Source organism: Falco rusticolus, chromosome 2 (genome assembly GCF_015220075.1).
Source record: "Falco rusticolus isolate bFalRus1 chromosome 2, bFalRus1.pri, whole genome shotgun sequence".
Classification (NCBI taxonomy): domain Eukaryota; kingdom Metazoa; phylum Chordata; class Aves; order Falconiformes; family Falconidae; genus Falco; species Falco rusticolus.
This window is the reverse complement of record NC_051188.1, coordinates 98,302,254-98,318,902: the sequence shown is the minus strand read 5'-3', so window position 1 is coordinate 98,318,902 and position 16,649 is coordinate 98,302,254. Positions and strand designations below refer to the sequence as shown.

Genomic DNA, 16,649 nt, shown 5'->3' with positions numbered 1-16,649 from the left:
CTTACCGCTTTATTTTTAGCTTTCAAGTTTTTGCTTCAGCTGATGAGAACAGGAAAAGAAGGTGGTATGTTTTATTGCTGGTAACAACTTGGAAATTCTGAGTAAAGAAGCCAATCAAGGCAGAAGGATTATAATAATTGAAGTACAAAATTTGCATATTTAGAGTATGGTTACTGAGGAATAACAATCCTTTGGTTATGCAAATCAACTCAGCTAAAGTGAAGGGATTTGCATATCTGGGAGAAATCTGTCACGTTATGCATTGGTAACTACATTCTAAGTGGCTGAAAGAACTGGTTTTTAACAGAATATTAAACAAAATTGCCAGTAGAATATTTTATTTCCTTGTAACACAGAATAAACTTAACTGATTTGGGGCCTGAAAAAACAGGTATTCTTGTTTGTAGGAAGCAATATCATTCAAAATGACAAAAGATACATTCAGCATGCCATAAAGCTAGAATTTTTAAGACTGAGATCGTGAAAACTTTCAGAGTTGTGTGTTACCAGTTGTGTTCATCCTTTATGTCTATAGAAAGCGGTTTAAAGTAGCCCTTTTGTGACAGGATTGCAGAAACCATGAAATTTTAAGGCCACCTGTTAAGGTCTGCATAACAAAATAATGTGTACTTAATTTTAAATTTGGTGAATGAAGAAAAACAAGTTGGACTGAAAAGTTTCATAGCTACAGATCCTGGAAAAAAACTGCAGACTGAACTACTATAACATTTTTTTATTCTCTATTAAAATCAAGCAGAGTTAGCAGTAGATCAGAGGTATTACAATAAACCTAGAGAAAAATAATAGGGAAATTGTCCTCTAAAAATTAGTATGTGGCAGTATTTGTACCATTCATGCATGGGCAAATAAATAATGTTACTTCTGGTTAATGTTTAATTCCCCTTTCCTCTCTTGTGATTGATACTCAGCTGTAGTTCAGATGTAAATGTAAAGCTGGCTTACACACTCTGGCCACTGCCTGCAAAAGAAACTGCGGTTTGGTGTTACACTGAAACATGAGCGAGAATTCATGCAATTGTGTTCAGTCTACGAAGTATTACTTATAATGCATGTTCAGAGGCATGATCACTTTCCACAGACAAACCATGGAGGAAAGTGAACAAGGTGCTTTAAAGACCTGGCTACCGCTCACATGCAGAAATTGTGAGTGAACTGCAGTGTGGTCTTTAGAGTACTTACCATCTTCTGTGGGCACATAGATATTCAAATACAGACAGTCTTCATTTTGATCTTGAACGTATGTCACCACAGTATCCAGATTGGCTGTAAACCAGACGGGCAGCATGTCATTGAGCAGTGACCTCTCATCCAGGTACTGCGGGCAGACGGCGGCAAACTGTGTGGCGTTGCGGACACCCGTCCAAGACGATGGTGGCTCCGGGGGCTGAAATCGCCTTTCTCCAGTAGGAGGAGAGGCATAAGGAACACCCAGGTACTGCTCCACTGGACCAAGGATCTCATTAGGCAAAGGTGTTCTTAAGCCACGTATTTTGCCGTAATTCGTGGTAACAACTGGGTATTGTGCTTGGCCATCGATGAGAGTAAATCTTATAGCCAGTGCAGTTATCCACAGGAGGAAGTTAGAATTCAACATGACACACACTGGGGTGAAGATCAAAGGCAGCCATAGGAGTCCCATTGGTTTTGACATTATTTAAATCAACATCAGCAGGGCTCTTTTTTCCACAGCCAGGAGAAAAGTAATCAGTCAAGGAAAATGAAAACTAACAAAATAAAAAAGTAGTCAGAAGGAGATGAAGTGAGAGAAAAAGTAACCTTGTTCAGGGAGCAAAAACCCCAAAGCTGATGCGTGGTAGGTGCCTCAGCTGACTGGCTGCAGACAAATCCCAGTGTCAGAAGAAACAAGGGACTGTTTGCCCCTAAGGCCCATCCCAGATTTCAGCTTGGCTTAATCCTGGCAACACACAGCACTTTCCAGCAACTAGTGTGTGGGGAGATCTGCAGTTATTCCACTTCCACAGCAAAATGGCTCCTTCTGGTGAAGTCCAGCCCACTAAGTCAGCCTGTGGCCAAGAGAAAACAAACAATTCAAATCAACAGAAACATTCATATTGGCATAAATCTAAAAAACCCACACCAAACCATATAATTAAATTTACACACCACTTCCATGCCAAAGCCCACAAATGTTTTATGAACTTTAGGCACCATGGTTAGCTATGTGTTTCCGAAGATTTGTAAGGTAAGAGAGCTGAAAACTGAAGCCACAGACTTGTCAGAGGTTATGGCGCAAACCAAACATTTCCGCTTCTGTATACGCTTCCAAACAAAACCACAGCCCAAACACTGCTGCTTTCAAGAATGGCACCACATTTAAGTGCTAGCTTCAGGGTATTTTCTGTCCTAAATAAACAGCATCTCCTTTTTAAGCATATTTGCACTCCCACAAGAAACATTCATTAAATGTTTTGCCACACTGGATAATCTCTCTTTGTTGTGATATGACTTCTATAGAGTATTTTTCATGGGTATGCCTACTCTTCTGTATGACATCCTAATTTACCTCCATCTAATTCAGAAATTCCAAATAATGTAATAGCATTACATTAGTTCAAATCAAGTGTGAGAACAGTTACTCAATATTAGATACAAAATTATTGGTTTTCATATCTGGGTTGGGTTTTAGTTTTTTGTTTGGTTTTTGTTTTTTTTTTTTTTTTTGTTCTATGTCTGACAAAAAGGAACACTGGAAGCTGAAAAGAAGAACAAAAAAGCATGATACAATCTCTCAAGTCAGATTTTGACCCACATAGTGTTACAATTATGTAATATTACGTTCTTGCACGCTCCTGCTTTTAATTTTTAGACAGAAGGCAATTCATAAAATAATTATCTTAATTCTTAATGAAAACCAAGTCACATAAATATGCTAACCATAACAAGTAGTATAAATAAACACACAGCACTTCTTAATACTTACATTCTCCTCCCTGCCCCAAGAAATGAAAAAGTTCATTTTTACCCATTATTCAACCCAAAACCACAGATAATTCTACACCTAAAGAGATCCTTGTTATAGGAAACTGGTGCTTTCCATTTGAAAAGATGAACACAGATTTATAGATAAAACTTATCTAAGTGGACTACCAGGTCCACTTTTTCAGTCAGGGCTTTGTCTCACGAAGATGCACAATTAATTTTCAAAAGCAGAAAAAAAAAAAAAAATTAGCGATTGACAGTGATCTCAAATTAAAAAAACAGTCCTAAAACAAACCATTAAATAACCCAAACAACCCAAAAATAACCACAGCAGACATCTATGCAGATTGTTTAAGACAAGGAAAGTCTTTTGAAAGAAAGATATTTAATTCTTTCACAACCCCTGGAATTCTTCAATTATTTCATTTTAGCACTCATACTGCAAAATTTTTGAAACACCTGAACAACAGAGGCCAGAAAAATATCAGATATGTGTTATTTATGGTGAACCAAAAGTTCTATTGACACTTTCACTTGTAGATAATAGGCTTAAATGCTGTCTCCAAAGGACTTGCAATCTAAGTACAATTTCTGAAAGACGAATCAGTGACAGCTCCATCATGCCTCTCAGGGCACCACCAGGGCCATTAGTCCCTTCCTGAGCTGTACTGCAGGAAGCCCTGTGCCCAGACCTATGCCCAGCCTGGATCTTGCCCTGACTAGGTCCCCAGATTGACCTTGGACCTGACTCCTCACCCTTCCTGGCCTGGTAATCATTGGACAGTGGCAGGGTCCTGTCCTTGTCCTCAAGCCCAGCCTCAATGGGTTCTTTAGGAGGATGCCCCATCAGCAAGAGTATCGCCCTGGCCCATCCTCCCCCATGGGACAGCCCCACTCTGGTTGTTCCCTGATACTCAAGAGTGGTCAGCCAGCTACTGGTCACTCAAAATTCCTCTTCAAGCATCTCCTTCCCCTCTGATTTTTGATACTGTCTTTTAACAACAGAAGTCTGCAGCAGGCAATTGATTTTGGGCAGTGTTCCCTCATGCTCTCTCCCATCCTGACTTTGGTACACTTTTCTGACCATGCAGCACAAACCAGATTTTCCAGTCATACTCAAATGAGGATTTAATCTCTGTTCAAGGAGGAACAACAGATCATATTCTCTTGATAACCACAATGCAGAAGTTTGTAATAACATGATAAGAAAAAGAAATGCGGAGTAAAGCACTGAGAAAATTGAGAAGGTAGAAGGACAGTGATCAAGATAATGAAAAAAAGACAGAGAAAAAGCCTTGTCTGGACAAACAGCAAATGCAAAAAAGAGGAAACAAAACAAGAAAACAAACTGGGAATGACAAATAAACAACAGTAAACACATTAACAGCATGGAGAGAATGAAAAATGACAACATGATGGAAAGTGGAAATCATCAATTGACACGCATACTAGAGATAATTCACAACTGTCACAAATGTGACTTCATAAATAATATTTATCCATACAAACTACAGGGTGTCTTTGGATCAAATATCTGGTGATATGCCATTATTTTGAATAGGGTGAACAGACAGGAAAAGGGAAACACTCATTATTGACCTGGAACTGAATTTGCTATACGATTCCTTATCTAGCAAATCAGACCAACAAAAGTTAGGTTTATGGGTATTAAATCCACTCATACAATGTGCCTTATTTTCCCCTGTACCTTAATATGAGCATACACAAAGTTTGCATTTCTGATTCATGCACATGGATTCAAGATCTAAATGTCTACATAAGGAAACAAATCATTGGCTAACTCACAGAATATAGCCAGCTTTGTCAGCCCCACTGTCTGACCTATAACAGACCTGCAGCCTTTGCCGACCAGTGCAGAGACATAAACAAAGAGCAGATAGAGAGAAGTGCATTAACACAGGTAAGGTATATACCATAAAAGAGCAATTCTAAGATGATAAGTCACAATAAAACCACTATTTGTTGTAACAAGTTCTAGTTATTAAAAGTTATTGTTGTTAGCCATTTAAACGGCAACAGAAGCAATCAAATTTTTTTAGTAATTACTTATTAAACAGGTCTTTTCCAAAAGTTTACATAAATAATAAATTATATATGACCACTGTTTACAGTCACATGAAGAAAATTGTTTTGCAAAGACAGCATTAGGCCTTCTTTTCAGTTTATTGACTTACTACTAGAGAAATTACCATTTCAATAAGGTTAGTTTCACACTATGAAATACATACACATTCATACACAGAGAAAGATACATGGAATAATTTTCAGCAAGAATATCAAGAGATAAGAAAGAAGGCATGCTAGCTATACATTCGTGAACTAGCTGATTATGCTATGTACATCATTAAAAAGGCTGGAAGATGCAAACAAGGAATCCCAGACTGCAATTACAGATTAATCTTAAATCAAAAACTCTATGCATTTTAGAATGCTTTTGGATATTCACTAAATCAAAACCAGTTTGATGCACATCTATATGCATCCAGTCAGCTGTTTAATACACCTTTACATACTGAGTATACAGGAAGAAATGTACTTGTAATATCTTTATTTATTATCACTAATACTGTTGGATTTTTTCCATTTTTATTTTTTATTTATTATTTTATTACTTCTTCAAGTATTAGAAAAATGTGTACAAACTTGCTTACAAAAACTTACTAGTTGGAAGCATTACCCACTCAAGCAATCCAAAACAATCAATCCAAATAAAAATATTTTGTTTAAAACGGTAACTTCTGGCAACACAATACACAAAGAGAAGTCAAAGGAGATCTGAGATCACATATCCATACATGACTTCTTTACTGGCACAGAAGTATAATTTGAGACTAATGAGACATTTATGACCTATGAAGTAAATGCAGATTGAAATTAACAGGGATGTGCATCTCTTAGAAGCACCATTTGTACTCGATCATGAATCTATGCCCCAAGCCACACTTACAGATGCTTAAACAGTCTATGAATCAGGCCTTCAGGGCTAACCTGATGGTTTGCAGGATCTGCATTTAGCCCTTTTTCAGCTTGAGCAGATGAGTATGTAAGTAGCACTATACTAATTCTGCACCTGCTGGGGAAATATGAGATGGTTTAAAAGACCTCTTTGGTTCAGGATAGAACAGGAAACACTGAAGTGATTTCAACTTTTTTTGAACTGCTTCACCAGGTCATGGACAGTCAAAAGAAAACCAAACACAAATATAAACTATATGAGCGCAAGGGACTATGATTTCCTAGGGTTTCTCAGACTTTATCTAAACCAACTAGTGCAATACTGTGCACCTCAGCTTTCAGTCACTGACCACTTTTGGTCTCTGTCCCTTCTGCTCAAATTCCCTGGGGCAAGGTTTTTTATATGTACGTAGGCTTGATCTCAATACAAAATCAGGGCTAAATACCCACATAACTCTCTTTAGACATATGTTCTGAAAGCATAGAGTTGGCTTGATTAGCTGAACCCTGGCTAGTCACCAGAACAAAAATAACAAATAATGTAATCAATAAAACTTAATTTTCTCCTTATACTGATATTTTGTACAGTATTTCACAGAATATGGGAATTTAAAAAAAATATTTCATTTACTAAGAACATTAATTTTGGCTTTTTTGTGTGTGGGGAGGGGTGTGTGGTTTGTTGGGGTTTTTTAATAAAAGTAATTTAAAAACATCCTGTTTTAAACATACATAAAACTCTATAATAAATGTACTGGTAGAAGACTGTAAATAAGAACTACCCAAGACAGCAATTTTTGAATATGCCTACAGTATCAACTTTAGCAATACATACATACATATACATATATATATATACACACACATATACATATATACATATATACACACACACACACATATATATATATATATGAAATTTGGAACTTCAGCCCAAAATTAATCACACTGTGATTTTCCATAAAATCTCTTCCCAAAGCAGGTTTAAATGCAACTCTAACTCAAATTCAGCACTACAACCTCTTAAACGTCACTGTGTTCAAAATGTTTGCTCAATCACACAGGAACAATTCTTTCAAATACCAGTAAATGCACACTGGATTTGTCTACCATTTTTCAAATAAAAAACAGTTATAATTTCTTTAGGTTTGTGGAGGGATTTTGGGGTTTTGTTTTTGTTTTTTTCATTTGTTTGTTTGTTTTTCCCCAGGTTCTAGGACTATTTTCTTGTTACACTGCAACGAGGTAAGCTTTGTTCTTCCTCATGCTATGTAAAGTCATTCAGAAAAGTCAGACAAAGTCATAGCGAACAACACAAAGGAACATCAATCATGAACTAATGGGGAGTTTCTGGAGTAGATTACCTAGAAGGTTGGTGGGAAGGTTATTAACTGAAATTGAGAAATCAGATATATTTTAAATCTCAGAACTGCAACAGTAGCAATGCCTGCCTTCAAATTAACATGCAGCAGAGTCTTATGAGAAATTATTTTTCATAATAGAAGCTATATGTTTATTTTGTTGGGTTTTTGTAAGCATTTTCCAGTAAGAATAGATTTCGACAATGTATTATTAAAATACTATTAAAAAAAAGCCACCTCCCAGCACGCCCCACCTCCCCATCCCCCCAATCAAACAAACCAAAACCAAATCCAGACTTATAATAACCCTAACTTACCACTATAAACTTTGCTAGGGATGAGTATGTGACCTATGTACCAACATTATTAATGTATTGACCAAGGTATACATCAGTATGATTTCTGTGGTATCACACTGCTGTTCAGTCACAGCAATTCAACAGGTAATAGGGATTGGAGGGGGTTTTAGTGGTTCAGAATACCATCATTTGTCTTCTACATCACATTCTAATGTATCTTATTAATTCACAGTTAATATTCTCTGGAAGGTTTAAAGATGAAAAGAAAGTAAAACATCAGTGATACAAATTCAAGAACTGTGATATCTCCTTTCTTAAAATGAAGATAAATTCCAAGTATAGAAACATCACTGTGGACCTTGAAGTTGGTCTTAGATTTATGGTTAAAAATAACTGAGAACAAAGATAGATAATTCATATTATTTTTTAAAAAATCTAGAAATAAACCCTGAAAAGCAATGCAAATTATATACAAAGATTAAATAAAATAGATTTTTTTCCCCCCAAATATCACGCTGCATTTACCTTCTTATGAATTTCTTCAGTGAGTCTCACAGATAGGCTTGGAGTGTCAGCAGGTCCCTCAGGTTAGAATCTACAATCACCATTTACTTTTCAGAAAATGGACACACATTTATTTCATATCATTGTTTCTTGCTTGCAGCTAGACTGCCTTGTGAATTTTGAAGTCCCATACACTCTCAAACAGAATGACAGGACTATAAAGAAAGGCTGTGTGGTCCCTACATAGTTTTTGGAAACTGCAATTCTCTCCATAAAAAAAAAAAAAAAACAATTTGAAAAGCAAGCAAAGGGAAACAAAAAGTGTGATCATCACTCCTTTTCAAGTAAAACCAAAGAAATACACTTCTTAAGCATTTTACACTTCTGTAAAAAATCAGGTGTTTGGATCTAACTATAAAAAGCTGTTGCTGAAGAATCACAGATATGGTTTCCTGTAGAGGAATTATAGGGAAATGAAGGCAGGTTAATTAACATTGATAATACACAGCTGTGGATTTGCTTCAGGGGTGGAGGGTTGGCTGCCGTGGATGATGTGCAGCTGTGGCTGGTTCCTGCTAAGTAGTTAAATAGCTCTAAGGCACACGCAAAGTAGCACTGGATGAAGAGAGACCTGGAAGAAGCAGAGGGAGGACAGAATGTGTGCCCTGGATGTAGGAGAGGCCCTAGGAGAAGCAGAGAGAAGAAGGGGTCCTGGTGATGGATACAGCAGGGACAAGAAGCAGGGTGGACTGGCCTGAAGAGGATGAACAAACAGCACAGACAGTAGATGGACTGTTGAAACCTCATGAGGATTGGCAGTTGTGCTGAGGCAAGGTGTGAGAGCTACTTATTGAAGTTCACATGGTATGTGAAGGTAAAAGCCTTGTTGCAGCCAGCTAGTTTTGATAGTGCTGTGATGGTTTCCCATATTTTTTTTCCCCTGTATTTAAAATGTTAAAAAAAAGCGTTTTGGTGAGGAGGACCCAAGACTAACTGGAAATGCTCAGTCAAGACAGTTGCAGTTATCTGACTAAGATTTGAACTCTAATTTCAACTGGTGTTGCCATAAAAAGCATGGAAAACTTCAGTGGTTGGCCAATTCTCCTGATACTTCCTGCTTCTTGAGATAAATTAATGAAGATTGCAAATAAATATAAGGTTTCAATATTGGGATGGAAAAAATGTGGCATAAACTGTTTACAAACATACTTGAAACTACTAGCTATTCCAGGTGTGTTCCACTTCAGATCAAAATTTGACCATTCATGATATAAATTTAAGCTTCCTAGGACTGAATGGACACTGTAGCCATTCAAATGTCTCACGCTACAATGCAGAAGAGGTCATGACACACTCTCAAATAATATAGCAACAATTAACTTTTGCTGCAAGGTAATGTGACAGGGTACTAACTCTTTTCTTTGCTCTGAAAGAGTCCAATGCCTAAAATATGACTGTGGACTATGATTGCAAGATATATTTATTTGATAGTCTATTTGTTTAATTGTGGCTACAAAGTCTTAAGAAAATGCTGCTTTTCAAGTCCATATTTTAGGGAAATGTACGAAAAACAGCATCAGTACAAACTAGCACAATTGTGAATTTCATTTCCAGCTTCTACGTCTAATATGACCCTGTAAAAGAAATACAACATGCTCTGATTCTTTTTTTTGTCACACATCTGTTTTCTTAAATTCAGATATGTTACTCCAAGAGAAAAGGTTATGATCTGAAACAGGATGTTTAGACCTGACTTCCTGTAAGGCAAAAGCTCCTGTAAAATTCCTTATTCCCGGAATATGAAAATAATTCATGAGTATAAAAAAAATGAAAAATACAAAAATCCCTATTTCATACTTTTTGTTTAGGATTGCAGAATAGAACTTTTAAATTTAAGCCTTCAAAAATATTAAAGATCATTATCTATTACCACTGCATGACATAAAAAATGAACATTTTTAACATGGACTGGGTCTAACTTCTCTCCAGTAAGAAAGGTCAAATGACTGAAAAAGAAAATTCTTAAGGGAATCTATCAGGTTTTGTCTAAATAATAAACAGAGAAACTTACAGGTCTTATACCTCTCTTTCTCTCTTCACCCTTAAGCCTATGTATGTACCCTCCTCAAGGATGGAAGAAACTAAATCTATTGTCTGAAACTGAGGGACTGATTGTTAGGCAATTTGATTCCTAAGACAACTTAATTATTAGAACTTGATATCTTCCTGTTGGCATTCCAGTCGAAGAGGAAACAACAAATGTTAGAATAACAAAAAATGTTGGGAAAAGCAATTTAAACCAGCTAGGCATATAGCCCCCCCTGCCCAGTATGTTATATGGCAAAAAAAGCCAGTTGCTGCTCTATTGCATAAAAGCCTGAAACTGGGTTATACAGGAGACACAGGCATGACACTTTCATTTCATTACATAGCTCAGTACCAGGTGGTGATACTGCCTTCATTCATATGATAATGTCAGAATTATGCACTCATCTTGGAAATGGGATAGTTGAGTGACTACTTTCGTTAACCTGGAGAAAGTTTGAACTCTCACTCCCACTCTTTCAAGTTACAAAAGTTAGATTTAAAATGAACAGACTTAAATAAAGCTCGGATGGCTATGAGGATTTGAGCAGCATTGTCTTTTGCTCAGATTCTCATCCTTGGCCTATAAGAAAACTTAAACTTTGCAGCCTTGTAAAGCTGAAACTCTGCTGGACAGGTATTCTCCCTTACAAGCAAGCTTATGCAGTTTGTAGGAGAATCACTTCATGAATACAAATTGGGACTGGAGATTCTTCACTATGCTATCATGTCATGAAACTTTTACAGCTTACTCTTCCCTTTTAAGTTTTCTTTCTTTGCTAGAAGTTGGACAACTTCACCAGCAGAAGGAAGAAATCCCCCCAACTTTTGTTTCTGTGCTGCTATACTCCTAACTTAATGGGCTTTCTCCTCCTAAATGCTGGCTTGAGCCACTCTTATTTTAGAGGTGAGAGAGGTTGCCTCAGCAAGAAAAGCCTTCACAAAATGTTATGAAGGATGAGATCACCAGAATCACTTGCTAGATCTTAGAAGAGAATAACAAGGCAACCATTCCTATGCTGCCTTCCCCTCTCCCCACGAAACACTGAGTTTGAAAGCCTGCCTGGAAGACAGTCCATGTCATATAATCTACTTATTGTCCTGTCTATACTGAATTCATAATGAAGTGTGAAATTCTTAACTTTCTAATTGATATAAGTACTGTTGTGAATTATATTATACACTGTGGACCCCCCTAAAGTTAAGCAGATTATTACCATAGAGAAGTCCCATTTTGGATCCAGATTTTGGTCTGCTTTTAGGCCAGTGCAGTAAGCGCTGGAATTTAGGTCTAAGCAGTAAAGTAAATAAGGCCAGAGCACTGCTTTCAGCACCGTCTTGCCACAGTATTCATACCTTCCAGCCAATGCACAGGCATTACCAGGGAGCAGGACAAGCTGGAGGTTCTCCTCAACAGAAAGTACAAATAAGGCTTTTTTTTTTTTTTTTAAGGTAAGAAGGGTTTTATCTATAGAGATGCTAACTCTGCTATGCTGTGGGGCCTTAGGGGCAGAGAACTGGATCTGGACCACTTTATTTACAAAGAGACATACCCTCATAGACAGCACCAGATATAGCTCTCCTCCACAGTGATGGATGCCAGAAGTCCAAGGCTGACTGCCTGCTTTTATGTAGGGTACATTTTTTGCTTAAATATGGGAAATGGGGGGGGAAAAATAGAGGGTTTGTTCCCCCATAAAATTAATGAAATATGGCTGTAATCTTACATCAGATAGGTTGACAAACCTTTCATATGAGAGGATGTACACAACAAAAACAACGCAAGAGTGGGATTAATTTTCAAATCCACAGTAAAGGCTGAGTAAATATCCAAGCAGTCCAACAAAATCTTGAAGCCTAAGAAACAGACTTCTTAAATTCTATCCCTTTGGAAATATGAATTCTAAAGTTGTTACACAAAGTAGCAATAAGATATACTACAAAGAATAATTCCACACATAAGATTGAAATAGATGTCTTGATATCAGTTACTTGAGTTTGAAGGTTCTTAATAATATTTTTCAACTTTATCTATTTGTTGCCAAAAAGGGCATCAGGAAAAGAAAGTTAAGATGGAATGAGAAAAGAAAGGGTATTAAATCGAATATTTTGTAGGTAATTTTCTATTCAGTTAAAAAGGTCCTCCATTTCCAGCTCCACCCTCCCCAAATGATAAAAATCAGAACATTTTTCACGGTCTTTTAACAATTCTGAAAGAAATCTCAGAATTACTAAGTGAATGCTTTTCTCTTAGGTAAAAAATATAAAATAAATTTCTTAAAATTATCTGCATGACAGCCCCTATCATTCTACTACACGCTTAACTTCAAAGCTATCTCACATTTAGTTAATTATATTTTTTTCCATCAAAGGCTTTTCATAAATCTAACACAATATATCATATTTTCTTTGTAGTGTGTAGAACTGGTATCAGAGTAAAAAAGGAAAGCCAACAAAAAATGTAGTTATTGTTATTTCTGTTCCTGCTCACCCTTCCATTCCCTATTGGAAAGTTTCTATTTTTGCATAGCAAAATGAAAAGGTACCTCCTCTACTTTGGACACATCACTAAAGCTCCCACTTTTTTGTTGTCCCACTAACTTTGTGTGAAAATTAGGTATTTTTTCTAAAGCAGAAGCATATACTTCAGGCAGCAATTCTTCCTACTGTAAAATAGGTATTTGACACTAAATATTATTTGAAGCCAAACCATGAAAACATCCTGAAGCTTGTTTAAGGAGCCCAAGTAATTAGCCTAGATTAGACAACTAACTGTCTGATAGTTGAAGTACAGCAAGATGACTTTTTCACATTTTACCAATATGTACATAATTAGAACTGTGATACACAAAGTTAAGAAACTTGTAATTTTCCTGTTAGTTTCATACATGAATGAAGTCCTTGTGAGTAAATCAGGTAGATCATGTTCTGCTATAAGTTTCTAATAGGCTTTTTTTTCTGTTCTTTCATTAGTTCTGCTGATGGTTGATTAAAGATCATGCAGCATCCATTGCTACGAAATTCAGTATACAGTGTTTAGACTACACTTCAAGTGTTTTCTTGCCTAGTATTCAATTCCCATTATCCTTTAATTTTTATTATTGCTATTAATAGTTCCCATAGATATCTCTGTGTTACTTTGAAAGCTCCTCTGCATGGTACCTTCCTTGAAGCAAAAACATATCTTGATGAACAAGTTTATCCATTTTCACCACCTACACCTAACGTCAGTCTTTACTAACATAGGAATGATAGGTTTGTGGAAAAACAGTATTATGTTAGAAATGTATGATCATTTTGATTTTGTCTCTCAACTTGTCAGAAAACATATTTCCCATTACTTTTTGGATGCAATGAGGACTATTCACGAATGACTTTCTAAGAGGATCCATGAAACACTGTTATTATCATATTATTTAGCACACTCTAGCTGTTTTCAGAGAATTTCAAAAGTACATGGGCACTATCAAAATTGCAAACAGATAAGAGAAATAAATCACACATTTTTTCACAGATTGCTTTTACCATGTAACACATACATACAGCAATACTCACACTAACTGCACTGTAGATTCTTACATGGTATAATTTTCTGATCAGTTGAAAAAAAGAGAACAGGAGAAGGTAAGCAAATACACTAGCACCTTTCATAACGAGAAGAAATAGTTTTTAACAATGTGATTTCATGACAAAACATTATGCCTCAGTACCTTTCCAAGACCTGTCTTATTCTTGTTCTCCCATGCTTGAAAATGTGTTCTCATAAAAGTATCTTCCATCCTTTCACTCTTTTGCATGTGGCCTTCTCAGTTCCCTGTCTAATTCTCAAATCTTTCTCACAGAGTGTACGCCACTTGTTCTTTTTTCCAAATCATAATTCTCTCCTATAGATCTTTTCTTCTCCCTGCTCATTTGTTTCTAGCTTCCCTTCACCTGTTTATACATATATGTAAGGTATATAAAGAACTATGCCCAACAATTCAATGTCAAATTGACTTTTATTTTGTAAAGGGAATCTATTTCATTTTTTTTAAAAGGATTTCTTGGGGGTTTTTTTCCCCCTCCCTTTTTTTTCTTTTCTCATGTCTATATGGGATGATATTGCAGAAAAAATAGAAGACAATTTGCAGTTGCCAAGTTAACTAGGAAGAACTGATCTATTTTTTTTCCCTCCCTCAGTCAACTGATTTAGGTGAAAGCTGAATAAAAAAATGCACCATGCCACATGGCAGGAATTATGGCTTCCTGTGTGCTTCTATTATATCATCTTAAGAAATCTCACTAATAAAACATCATACTAACCAAAAATATCTGCCACAAACTAATGCGGTCAATTAATAGAACAGATGGAGGTCAGGGCAGACAATTAAATCCCTTTGACAGAGGAAAAGATTATTCTACCTCATATTGGAGATATGTCAGTAATTCCTGTCTGATCTGACTTACACTTTTATTCCTCAAAATAATTCCTTCCATAATGCCTTCTTTGGCATGACAGAGAAAGATACATAATTTAAAAGTCTTGCTTGCTGCTGCGTATAACTATTTATTTTTAAAGTGATGTGAAAGTGCACCTGTGTCTTATCAGCAGTATTTTTACTGATACCTAGAACAAGAATATCACATCCTTTTTGCTTTTGTTTAGACAGCTGCTATTCTTCTCAAAGTCTGCCCCCCAGGATGATATAACTATCACCTTGGCAAGTTGTTAACCACTTTCTTTTTGGAATTTAATATTGTTTCCCATAGGCACAGGAGACAACCATCCAGGAGTCCTGATTCGTTATTTCTCTGGCTCTGATTTCATGTCGTATTGAAATCTTACAACAATTTTGGCATATTTGTATCAATTGTATTTCCTAAACTCTTGCACTGAGATAATTGTGTTTCTGGACACCAGATCTAAACTGCTAATACTAAAACCTGTAAGTACTGTTGTCATATTCTGGCAATATTGAGTACATGCTTTATATTTTGAACAAAAAGGTTTGGACTACCAGAAACTCAGAGTTATTTCACTTTTTTCTGATTTTTCTGATCCCCTGCCTGTACATTTCCAACACTAAACCATAAACAGCCATAGGTAAAAATTGTTCAGATGAGGATTTAAATGAAATTATCCAGGAGATAATAATAAAAAAAAACCAAACACAAAAGACCCCCAACTTTGCATCAAATGACCGCTATCTTTTTTTTAATTATAGAACATTTGGGAAAAAAAAGTCTGATGTTGCAGTCCTGAACATCAGAGTCATAAGCCCAAAAGTTTTGATAACTCTTTAACTCCATTTTTTAAATTAACTCAAAAACTTACTGTGGTAATATTTCAAAGATAACAAGCTCAGAATCCTGTTGCACTAATACTATGCTAATATTTAAAAGCACTGAAAATTCCACACTCTAAAAGTCAATGAAGCTGCCAAGACAGTGATTTTTTAGTTATTGTTGCTGTGATTGCTCTGTCCCAGCTCCAATTTCCATAGAGGAAATTCTAATACATTCATTTTCTTTGTCAAGTTCATCTATTGAAAACTCTTGCTTTGTAAATTAATGAACTTAGATTACTTCGTTTCTACACTGTCATCAAAGGTTGGTCTTTCAGATACATGTTCTTTAATGAATTCTGCTTTCAAACTAATTTACAGTTTATGCTGAAAATAGCAGATCTGAATTTCTTGTACCCTTGTGTAGCTTATTACCTCACTGTTTATACTTTTGGTTTTAGTTATGACAGCTTCTAAGCGTATGGAAAACAGATTCTGGTTCTGCCATTCACACCACTGCACTCAATCAGTTGTATTTCACTAATACTTAATAAAAAATCTGAAATAAACCTTATTTCAGTAGCTTTTAAAATATTTACTTCCATTCATTTGGCCAAATAATGTTAATTTCTTGCAACTACCCTCCTTTAAACAGACCTGTAATAACAATAGAGGCTCTCAGTCTTTTGTCCATCACCTAGCTTTTCAAGTGACTGATTGTCATTATGCAAACTTGTAACATAATTTTGTGTGTTTTTTCGCTCTTTTTTGATACTTCCAGGTAATGCGAGTGAAAGGGACGTATTGTTGTTTTAAATCCATGGGAAGAAAATTTGAATGCTCTTATGTAAAGATCACAGGATCATAGACTGGTTGAAATTGGAAGGGACCTTTGAGGTGAACTGGTCTAACCCCTCTGCTCAAGCAGGGACACCTAAAGATTGCTACCTGGAGCCATGTCTATACAGCTTTTAAGTATCTCCAAGGATGGAGATTCTGCAACATCTCTGTGCAACCTGTGCCAATATTCTGTCACCTGCACAGTAAAAAAGTAGCTTCTGATGTTCAGATTAAAAAAAAAAAAAAAAAAAAATCAATATGTAACAGTTACCCAGATAAAGTACTATTTTCTTTAAAAGAAAATATATTGAAAAGATTGGGGCATATGCAATAAACACTATTTTTCACTCATGATAGTT

The 16,649-nt window shown here is 36.0% G+C and overlaps 1 protein-coding gene across 2 annotated transcripts in view; it reads right to left on the bottom strand.

Annotated features, from left to right (window-relative positions):
- Nucleotides 1-16,649, bottom strand: part of NLGN4X (neuroligin 4 X-linked) — a 192,123-nt gene that overhangs the window by 129,053 nt on the left and 46,421 nt on the right. For both annotated transcript variants that reach the window (XR_005102801.1, XM_037378386.1), the window contains exon 3: nucleotides 1,201-2,045. Coding sequence is in view for 1 of the 2 variants with exons in the window: in XM_037378386.1 (XP_037234283.1) it covers nucleotides 1,201-1,672 (472 nt within the window). In the remaining variant the exon portion in view is untranslated. The remainder of the gene's footprint in view (nucleotides 1-1,200; nucleotides 2,046-16,649) is intronic.